We start from the raw sequence: 11,724 nt of genomic DNA, 5'->3' as shown, positions 1-11,724 counted from the left end.
GTAAATGTCTGAGTTTTTTGTTGATCATCACCCATTGCATGCAAGATTTAAGAATTCAAAATAAAATACAAATAATAGTATTTTTAAACACAGAATTGTGATATGATTTTCTGGGGAGCAAGGATACAGCTAAGATCCTCTGCAAGGACTATCTCATCACTGAAGCCCCAGAATGAGATAAGTGGGTGTATTGGCCCATCAACATCCACCCACATTAAAATATAATTTTGGGGTGATCCGACCCTTTAAAAAAAAAAAAAAAAAACTGACAGCTATCTGTGAAAAGTGATCCTTGCTATTGCTAGATTTTCCATCAGTGTTGATCCATCAGTGCTATATCAGTGTCACCTTATCTTGCAGCATAAAATCAGCCTACTTTTCGCTTGTAAGAGTAGAAAGTTATAGGACACCTTTCAGCACAGATCTGTTGGCACCTGGAGTGCTGAGTTTCTAAACATTACGGTAAGCAAGGGTGCCGTCACGTGACAGAAAAGTGTATGTTTCTCCTTTGCTTCTCAAACAAATTAACAGTGAGAGCGAGAGAGAGCGTGAGGGAGGGAGGGAGAGGGGACAGTGTGTCCGGGAGGCTCAGCTGAGAAGAAAACACTGGAATACAGTGACAGCGAGAGTCTGCAGTTGACAGTAGAAGTAGAAGAACTGCATGCATCCTCCAGTGGGCTACACTCTGTCCTTGCAGGATTATGTTGGCTAGATGGTAAAACTTTTTTTCCTGTGTCCATCGCCTGCATCACTATGGGGATGTGTTCCAGCCTCAGGCCCAGGCTGCTGGGAGCCCATGCTCTCCCCTGCACTGGTCATAACAGGAACTCTGGAGGCATCGACGAATGTCCACCAGAGTCGGAGCTCGCAAGGCTGCGGGCAGAGAGGAGAGCTAAAATGAAAGAGGATATGAGAAGGAGCAAAAATATTGATAAGACCCTAAAAGCAGAAAAGAGAGTCTACAAGCAGATACACCGGCTGCTACTTCTTGGTAAGTTGACACCCTAGTAGTATCCATGATATATAAGAACTTGGTGGGTGATGCACGTCATCCATGCCCACCCAGAAGTGTAATATTATTTTGTATGGGCATGACCTTTAAATGAGGATTATACTTTCAGTGAAAAGGTCATGTACAGCAGTACCCTTTGCAAAGCAGAAGGTATTTACGTTTCATCGGTGCCATCCCATCTACGACTAATAAGGGGTCAGTCCCTCATTTAAGGACGGTGGGAGGAGCCATGATCTTTTTTGTTTTGTGCGCTATTGATCAGCTGTGCATCCAGATACAGGCTTACATTGTAGAGCCATTTAAAGTGTTACTAAACGCAGGACCCTGCATTTACTATATCTGGTCTCTCACAGCACACAGAACACGGAAATGCAATCATTTTAGTAAAAATATAAACTGCTATAGCAGTCTTGTGACTTCTATCAGTGTCTGGCCGAGCACTGGTGAAAGCTTGTAGGAGGAGTTTCCATTTTCCCCTGACCCTCTGTCTGGACAGTGCTGACTGGCCCTTTGCCGATCACATGCACCCTTCCAAGAAAAAAAATAAACTCTCTAGCAATACACACCAAACCTGAGCATGTGCAGCTTGCCCCCCAAGCCTCTGTACTATAAGGGGATGGATTGGGGACAGTGGAAGAAGGGGACGATCAGAGGAGACAGGATCAAACAGCCGTTTTACACAATTAGGTTTCACTATAACAAGCATGCATTACTGCATTTGCAGACTGATTTCTACTGTTGTGGGTTTAGTAACACTTTAACTATTGCAGAAGTGTTAGTCAGCATTTACATAGCTACATAGTTAGCCAGGTTGAAAAAAAAGGTACAGGTCCATCTAGTTCAACCAGAAGAAAACCTCCATATACTCAACACACAGTTGATCCAGAGGAAGGCCAAAACCCCCAAAAAAGCATGATCCAATGTGTTCCATCGGGGGGGGGATTCCTTCCTGATCCCCCTCGGATCAACTACCCCTATAAATGTTAGTGTCCAGTTATAGGAATGCATCAAGCTCTGTTTTAAAACAAGCTACTAAGCTGGAGAGAACCAGCTCTTAAAGCAGTTGTGAATTGCGGATGTTGTTAGGAAAAAAAAAAAAAAAAAAAACACCTGCAATGCAATGGCATAATGAAATGCTCACTTTGGAACAAAGCCCTTCAGCGCTGTACTGTCACCGCTGAGAAGGCTGACATGTTCCCCCGGTCTTTCTTCCGGGTTTGCGCGCTCTGGCTATGTGACTGGCTGGAGCCGCAATGACGTCACTCCCACGCACATGCCCTTGGTTCCGGCACAAATCTCTTAAAGCGGAGTTCCACCCAAAAGTGGAACTTCCGCTCATCGGATTCCTCCCCCCCCTCCGGTGTCACAGTTGGCACCTTTCAGGGGGGAGGGGGGTGCAGATACCTGTCTAAGACAGGTATCTGCACCCACTTCCGGGAATAGACTCCCATGGGAGTCAGGCCCCCTCCCGCACTCCCCCGCTGTCTCCTGGGAAGGACACAGGTCCCAGGTGATAGCGGGGACCATTGAGAAAGCGCAGCGCGACTCGCACATGCGCAGTAGGGAATCGGGAAGTGAAGCCACAACGCTTCACTTCCTGATTCCCTCACTGAGAATGGCGGCGGCAGAACCCTAGGACCGAGGGACGGTTCGGTCTCAGGTGCCGACATCGCTGGACCCCGGGGCAGGTGAGTGACCTTATTTTAAAAGTCAGCAGCTGCAGTATTTGCAGCTGCTGACATCTAAAAACATTTTTTTCGCGGGACTCCCGCTTTAAGTGTCGGCAAGGTATACCGGACCTTCAGAGCGCATGCGCCAGTGATGTCACTGTCTGCATGCAGGGTAAATATCTATATACAGTGCATGTTTAGGAGATATTATTTTATCTAAAAGTAAGCCTTATTATAAGCTTACCTGTAGGTAAAATTGATCGAGCGGGGTTTACTACCACTTTAAGGGAGTCTGTTCCACATTTTCACGGCTTCACATATGGAAGCCCTTCCGTATGTGGTGGTGAAATCTCTTTTCCTCCAGACGTAAAGAGGGCCCCCTTGTCCTTCCTTATAAAATTGGGGGATCTGGATGCATGGTTGACCACAAAGGCATAAAGGGGAACAGCTTTTAGATTAGCAAAAATACCCTTGCTGTGATAAAAATTATTACATGCTAATTTCCACGCCTTTAAGAACGTAATGCTGTACTTCACCGGACAGACTTTTTTTATATCCGTGTGGCCATGATCCCATCACTCGTTATTCCGTCTCAGTGAAAAAAAAAAAAAAAGCAGAAAACCTCTTGTTCTGTTTATAAGATCTAAAACGGATGTTTAAATGCCATTGTTATCTAGATTAATCAGGTCACTGTATTTGGCTTTCTGGGCTTCTGGGGGGCACATAAAGGTCATACAGAGTGCATTGGACATGTGCGAATAAAGTTGTTGAGCGTAAGCTTCTGGAACATAGAATTGTTTCGTGCCTGATCACAGGCTGCATGCAAGTTATAACATGATATTAAGCCAGCTAATTGCATAATTACTGTTTCTTTAAGCTGGTTACTTATCCTTTAATTGACATTTAATGGCAGCGTGAGCAGCCACGGCAGGTTTTTGGCGTCCAGTAGCTCACTCTACTATGGAGGTAGAAGTAAAATTCTAATCTGTAGCCATCTTGGATCCTATGTGATAATGGAAGCTAGGGGGGCACTGCTTTCCTCAGGCTTGCGATTCAGCAGGACTGTCAGCAAACTTGACGCCATCGCTGAGCCTTTAAAAACCTACTTTTCTCTCCACCCCAGCAACTTCCTCTTTCATTACATGCACAGCGAATTGCAAATCTTTGGGAAAAGGGAGCATGAACTCATCAGCTACAGAGATCTGGGTACACAGTCTGAATTTAGTTAAGTTTATTGCAAAAAGGACTTTCAGATAAGGTTTTCACATTGTGTGCTTCCGCGATTTTTCATATTATTATGGTGGGCATTTCACTTGCAGGCGTGTAAGCTGGATGTCAGGCAGTGCCATCAGCGCTCTTGCTGAATGATGTTCTGAGATAAGATTTGTTACAAGGATATCCACCTAGAGAGTTTTCTTCACTGTGATTGGATCCACAGACCATTCAAAACACCCCACCACTGATTCAGTATAAAATCTTTCACAAACATGACAGTTGTTTCCACAGTGTGCATGGTTATGCTTTTACCAGCTCCCCCCCCCCCCTTATCTTTTCTAAACCATTGATTTGTTTGCCAAGATAAGTCAGCCAAGGGGCAGGTGCAGTTTATGCATAGATGTGTGGTGTTTTTCAATCTAATTGTTATTGGTCAGACTGGAAAACAGTCATCTGATGCCTATGAGTAGCTAAGGAGGATGAATATTGCAAAATCATTGTGCAACAAGACTTATGCCTCGTACACACGATCGGACTTTCCGACAGCAAAACCGTGGAATTTTGTCCTAAGGGCGTTGTCTCAAACTTGTCTTGCATACACACGGTCACAATTACGAACGTAGTGACGTACTATGTGGTTTTTCAGCTCTTTAGCTCCACCCTTTGGGCTCCTTCTGTTAATTTTGTGTTAGTAGAAGTTTGGTGAGTGTTGATTCGCGTTGCTTTTCCCCGTGCCGGTCCCGAGGAGCTGCAGGCTTCGGCCTAGTCTGCGGCTTCAGCCTAGTCCGCGAGACCAGACGGCGCGGACTAGGCCGAAGCCGCGGCCTCGTCTAAAAGCTCCTGCCTGCAGCTCCCCAGGACCGGTGCTGACCACGCGCCGGTCCCGAGGAGCTGCGGGCAGGAGTTTTTAGGCGAGGCCGCGGCTTCGGGCTAGTCCACGAGGCCGGACTCCGTGGATTAGGTCGAAGCCGCGGCCTCGCCTAAAAACTCCTGCCTGCAGCTCCTTGGGACCGGCGCAGTGTCCACAAAAAAGAAAAAAAAAATAGATTCAAATCGTGAATCGAGTTTTTTTTAAGGAAAATGGCAGATTTTTTTTTTTTTAAAGAAAATCTCCCAGCCCTAGAATGATACTTGGCTATGTGTTTTACTTCGAATGACAGTTTGGGAGTGGGCAGTTACATTTTAAAAAATACAATGTAAAATTGAGAAGGGACACCAACGTAGTCTTTGATCTTAAAAACTACGGGATAATGGTGTTGTGGTTACTTGGCCAAATAAAAAAATAAAAAGCATAATAATATTATTCTTGATATCACTAGGAAAAAAAAGCCTTTGAAAATTCGTTTGCAATTACTCCATCAGTATCACCAGCAAAGCAGCTTCATTATTATCCCATTAGCCTCCCTGGCGGTTTTCCCGAGTGTGGCTCGCAGTTACATTTCAGCACCATTAGCGGTAACCCCGAGCCACACTCGGGATTACATCGCAGGATCCTGTTATGGCTTTACTTACCTTGTCCCCGGGATCCTGCGATGTCCCCCGCAGTGTCCGCGGGCTCTGTCCTCCTCCGAAGCCTCCCCTTGCCAGGCTCCGTTCCCTGCGAGCGTCGCAACGCACGGGGGCGGAGCCTGGCAGCAAATTCAAAAAAATGTAAAAATCATAACACATACAGTACTGTAATCTTACAGATTACAGTACTGTATGAAATTATTTCACATCCCCTTTGTCCCCAGTTCTTTGGCCCATGCCCTGCATGCAGTTTTATATTGCATATACTGTTCTTTCTGCCTGGAAACTGGTGATTGTCCATAGCAACCAAAAAGTGTCCCTTTACATCAAAAATGGCTTTAGACCAGCTAGAAAACAGCGATAGTAAATTAGAACACTTGCAGAATTGAGCGATAGTGAATCGTGTGGAAATTAATTTTATTACTATTTATTTTTATTTTTTTTAATTATTTTTTTTTTTTTATTATATTATAATTTATGTTTTTGTGTTTCAAACTTTATCATACCCGGGATATCTACTAGACTCTTGTTTGGACAGATTTAAGTGTGTTATTGTTAAGAATTACAGACCTACAATATAAAACACCAAATTTCCATGCAAAATAATTGTACAGCTTTCAGCACCTAAAATCCGAAATAATCATACCACCAGGGAGGTTAAAGAAGAAGAGAATTGTGCGCTGCATTTCGAGATAATTTGCCACGTCACATATGTTAATTCTCCATTACGAGCGCTAGTTTACAAGACTGACCGCTTCTGGCTCGTCCTTGCTTCCGAGCATGTGTGTTTGTAATTTGGACTTTTGTCCGACGGACTTGTGTACACACGCTCGGAAAATCTGGCAACACACATTTGTTGGCGGAAAGTTTGAAGACATGCTAGCCAACATTTGTTGGTGGAAAGTCCGACAACAATTGTCCAATGGAGCGTACACGCAGTCATATTTTCCACCAACAGCCTGACATCGAACATTTCCCATTGGAAAATCCGATCGTGTGTACGGGGCTTAAGAGTAGACCCCTTTCACACTGAGGCGCTTTCACGCTAAAAAAAAAAGCCTGAAAAGCTCACGAAAACCTGTTTCCATTAAAATCAATGAATGCTTTCACACTGGGGCAGTGCACTGGCAGGTCGGTGAAAACACACACCCCTCTCCATTGAAATGAATGGAAAGCTCTTCAAATGCGCCTGAAAAGCTCTTCAAAAGCACTCAGTGTTTTACTGGCAGTTTAGAAGCGCCTCAGTGTGAAAGGGGCCGTAAAGAGCAAACATTGCTGCCCCCATATACATACATAACTGCAAAACATTTCGGCTTAGTTATACCTCTGTGCTTAATAATGCATACAATAATAAAGCCTATCTCTGGGGAAAGGAAAAATCCTCCCTTGCAGTGAAGCTGCCCTTGCACTACAAGGGTTAAATATGTGTCTCCTCTTCCCTCCTACGCTCTTGCTTGTGGACTGTCCATCTGTGTCCTCATGTCCAGTGCAGAGCAATGGGTCCTGCATTGTACTTGATGATGTCAGAAAACTGGAATTTGGAGGAGGAGAAGCTGTGGGGACCAGTCTATAAGTGTAAAGGGAACCTGCGGGGGCGGAGGATCGGGTAAGTGAAAATGCTTTTTTCGCTACCCTAGACTTAAACTGGCAAATAACCCTTGCAGTGCCAGGGCAGCCCCATTGCAAGGGAGGATTTTCTTTCCCTGGAGTACAGCTTTAATACATTTTATGCATTATGATGTTTATATGTGTGTGTATGTGTGTATTGTAAAGTAGAATTACAGCTTCATCTTAACTTAAAACTGTCCCCTCCCTCCTCCTAACACCTATGCTAACTAAAGTCTGGTACACACTAGTAGTTTCTTTTTCGTTCAACCCAGCAGGGCTGAACGAAAAAAAAAACTGACAGCTTAGGAGGAGCCTCTATACTAACTATCCATCGTTAGAACAGCGATCTTCCCTGCTGTTCATTGCCATTGGCTGAGAGCGCTGATCGGGAGCCGATAGGCAGACCTATCATGCACCTTCGACAGAAGGCGGCAGAATGGCCGGCTTCTGTCAGACCGACTGCAGTACACGCGGGCCGAATGGTTTCTAGTGAACCGGCTGATGCCGCCCAAAATTTGGCCCATGTGTACTAGGCTTATTAATACTGTATATAGAAAAGGCTGCGCTGCTACTATTAAGTGAGTGTAATTGTGAATCACTTAAATAACCACAACTAATGCACCCATATGTGATAGAAAAACAGTGAAGAGAAAACTATATTGTTGACAAAAATTTGACCCCAATTCCCACAAATTAAACATAAAAAATTAATCATTGAGTATGAGAAATCAAAAACTGAATGAAATAAGCAAAGTCCGTACAAAAAGTTTCTTGCTGAGAAAGTCTTTCAAAAAAAAAGAAAGAAGCACCAATCATCCAAACGATGTGAGGCATGCAGTGTTGTCACCCTGAGGAGCGTAATGATAGGAAAATTCCTCCACCTCAAAACAAGCTGCCCCTTACCAGATCGATTGATTTCTTGTTAGGGAGATCGTATAAGCAAGTGGCTGTGTCCCCCAGCCACAGGGTCCCTGCTGGAAATGAGTCTCCAAGGGTCACCGCTCAAGGGGTCCTCTGGATGGTACATGAACGCTCAATTCCCATGGATATCACTTGGCATGCACCTGACATGACCAGGATAGATCTAGGCTGTAGAACATTTAGCCATGTTTATGGAATACAATCAGAACGCCTGCTGCCAGGCTGGATGTGTGAAGCGCACAGAGCGCTAGAAAAGGGGGGGGGGGGGTTTAAGAGTAGATAGGATTAAGCTGAAATTCCACTTATAAATTAATCCAAATGTGTGAATCTTTGGTGAAAACATATGTAAATAGACCCCTAACTGTGAAATCTGCATAAGCCCATAGCTAGCAACCAACTTTCACTAAACGGATGCCAATGAAGGTTGCTACAAGGTACTATGTTTTCTAGATTGAAGTATAGATTGAGTAGGGACTGGGTGTAACCTATTTTTTTCTTTTTTTTGCCATTTGTGTCTCACTGCGGAGTTTTTGTTTCCCTTCTTGTAACTGGAGTAAAGTAATAAAGAAAATACCCTCTTAGGCTGGATTCACACCTATGCATTTTTTGCGCTTTTTTCATTTTGCAGATTTGCACTACAGATCGTGTTCCACAGGAAACCATGTTATATGGACTGTAGTACAGATCTGCAAAATGCGAAAAGCACTAAAACTGCATAGGTGTGAATCCAGCCTTAGACAGTTGTCAGTAGAAGAAATGTCCCCATTGGAAGGTTTCCTCTCTATTCCCGTTCTGGTGACAACTGGAAGTTTTTGATTTCCTACCATTCTCAGTCTCAGTAATAGATATCTTCAAGACAAATAGATAGGGTGGACTTCCTGAATGGGGACTAGACCGCAATAAAAAGAGGTTCTGTCACATCACAAAAAAAAAAGTTTTAGGTACACTACTGTACATCCTGTAATTGTATAAACTATTTAGTTCCTTTTTGAATTAATATTATTCGTAATCTTTTTTTTTTTTTTTTTTTTTTTTATGACTGTTTCTTTACCAATTGAAAAAAAACGTGATAAGGGAAGCCTTACCTAAAGTCACAGAAAGAACTCTGAAGCAAAATACTTGCATTAGATTCTAATTCTCAAAGTAGTTGTAAACCTCAGACATGAAATATGAACAAAGTATATCCTTCTAGAGTGTGTCTCAAATAAGAGCACTAAATGTAGTTTCTGTCTGCTGCCGGTTCCTCTGCTATCAGCATTAACCACTTCTGACAAGTTTTCCTGACACCAAGAGAAAAATGGTGACAGGGGAGAGAGCTCCAGCTGATTGACAGCCTCAGCTCTGTTCTTATTAATGTATGAAGGGGGGGGGGTGTTTCTTCCTTCCAATCAGCTCTCAGTGCTCTGCTCGCTGATCTCTGCAGAGTGTAACTTTTGCTCCTCGTCCAGAAAGCTCAGACCAGCTTTATAAATTCTGTATTTTGAACTGCTGTAGAGAAAAGAAGACTGCAGATAGATAAGTACAACTTATGTAGGAAGATTTTTTTCATCTCTGTGTATCACCTGAGGCCAGTCACTTCACTGGGTATATGTAAGGCCCCTTTCACATGGAGCGGATCCGCCCAAGCGGAATCTGCCTGCTCAGCGGGGATCTCTCTGCTGATCCCTGCTGAGCAGGTAGACGACAGGTCCGTGTCCGCTTCACTATGCTATGCAGAGCAGACACGGACACGGCCCGCTCTCCTCTATGGGGCGGTCAAATGGAAGCAGACTGCATGTCCATTTCTATCCGCTTGTCATCCAATCTGCTGGACAGATGGTGAATGTATCGCCATACGTCTGTTTTCAGCGTTGCCCGACAGGTGTCAGCGGGACACATGTCCGCTGACATCCGCCGCCCCATAGAGGACAATGTATGGCTCGATCGGGTCTGCCTGAAAAACTGACAGGGGGACCCGATCGGTCCGCTGGTGTGAAAGGGGCCTAAGGGTTTACAACCACTTTAACTTAGATTAACCAAAAACTGTGTATCTTTTGAATTTATAAGGGTATTTATAGAGGGTCTATTAGACTGATAGACCCTCATACTATACAATTGTTGGTAAATCTGAAGGCGATAGTATTGTTACCATTAAACCTGTGTGGTCAGCTTTAGTGCCCCAATTCATTCTGTGCCTTTATCGGGTCACTGCTTTATGACAGTGTAATGAACGCTTAATTATATGCTTAAATGCTGTGTGAATTTGACGGAGCTTTGATCGGCCTGATGTGAAAATTCTATAGACTGCAAGCTTCATGACTGAAGCAAATTAAGATTTTCTGTCATTTATCTGTAGCAGAATCAATTGAATAATCCAAAGCAAAGTAACCTGGCAGTTTCCTTCTGTATCCAGAGCTCTGCATATAATCTTTATTGCCTTTACTCCTGTTACAGATAGCAGATAAGAACTGGCTGGCACACCTAGTTTGCCCTTTTTGTGTTCAGAACACATTTCTTCTTTGCTGGAGAACTTTCCCATGATCCTTTTCATAAAAGAGAACAATCTATTACCGTATCACTTCCGTTTTAGTCCTTTAGGAGCCTCTGTTATGGAGTACTTACCTGTGGATATATGTGATTTGAGTAATTTTGTAGTCTGTCCATAATAGGCATACAGTGTATCATATCACAAACTGAAGAGTGTAACCAATTTATTAGCCAAGAAGTGACTGGTAACACCATGGGGTTGATTTACTGAACCTGCAGGGTGCAAAATCTGGTGCAGTTGTGCATGGTGGCCAATCAGCTTCTAACTTCAGCTTGTTCAATTAAGCTTTGGCAATAAAAACTGGAAGCTGATTGGTTTCTATGCAGAGCTGCACCAGATTTTGCACTCTCCAGTCTTAGTAAATCAACCCCACATCAATTAAGGGGAGATTTATTAAAACTGCTGCACACAGAATCTGATGCAGCTGTGCATAATAACCAATCAGCTTCTAACTTCAGCTTCTTCAGTTCGGGTCCTTTCACACGGATGGTCCGCCCGGCGGACTCTGCTTTGCTAAGCGGGGGATCGCTCCGCTGATCCCCGCTGAGCAGGCGGATAACAGGTCTGTTTCTGCTCACTGTGCAGAGACGGACCTGTCAGAGCCCCGCTCTCCTCTATGGGGAGATCGGATGAAAATGGAGCGCCTCTCCGTTTTCATCCGATCCGCCAGACGGATGGAAAACAGGGTCACCATCTGTCTGGATTTCACGGACAGGATCAGATCGGATAGCAGTGGGTATCAGCGGACATGTCACCGCTGACATCCGCTGCTCCATAGGAGTGAATGGAGCGTCCGATCAGATCAGCCTGAAAAACTGACAGGAGAACCTAATCGGAAAGCCCGTGTTCACACTGGTACGACACGACAGTTGTACGACTGTGGATCCGACTTTGCCCTGTGGCTTGAAGTCCGACATCTGTCTGACTTCAATAAATGGGAATCCGACTTTGATCCCAACAATGCAGGCACTTTGTGTCTGGTATGAATCTTTAGGGGGAACTCCACGCCAAATGAGAAAAAAAAACGGCATGTGTTCCCCCTCCAAGAGCATACCAGGCCCTTCGGTCTGGTATGGATTCTAATGGGAACCCCCACGCCGAAAAAGGGGTGTGGGGTCCCCCCAAAATCTATTCCAGACCCTTATCCGAGCACGCAGCCTGGCAGGTCAAGAAAGGGGGTGGGGACGAGCAGGCGCCCCCCCCCCCATCCTGAACCGTACCAGGCCTCATGCCCTCAACATGGGGGGGCGCCCCCCACCCCA

General features: G+C 44.6%; 1 protein-coding gene across 1 annotated transcript in view; it reads left to right on the top strand.

The window, feature by feature from the left end:
• The first annotated feature begins 505 nt into the window (after positions 1 to 505).
• Positions 506 to 11,724, top strand: part of GNAS (GNAS complex locus) — a 268,558-nt gene continuing 257,339 nt past the window's right edge. Inside the window, exon 1 of the mRNA XM_073607565.1 lies at positions 506 to 991. Coding sequence (XP_073463666.1) covers positions 754 to 991 — 238 coding nt within the window. The 5' untranslated portion in view covers positions 506 to 753. The remainder of the gene's footprint in view (positions 992 to 11,724) is intronic.

The sequence above is a fragment of the Aquarana catesbeiana genome, linkage group LG12, assembly GCF_042186555.1.
Source record: "Aquarana catesbeiana isolate 2022-GZ linkage group LG12, ASM4218655v1, whole genome shotgun sequence".
Classification (NCBI taxonomy): Eukaryota; Metazoa; Chordata; class Amphibia; order Anura; family Ranidae; genus Aquarana; species Aquarana catesbeiana.
This window is presented reverse-complemented; position numbering and strand designations above follow the sequence as displayed.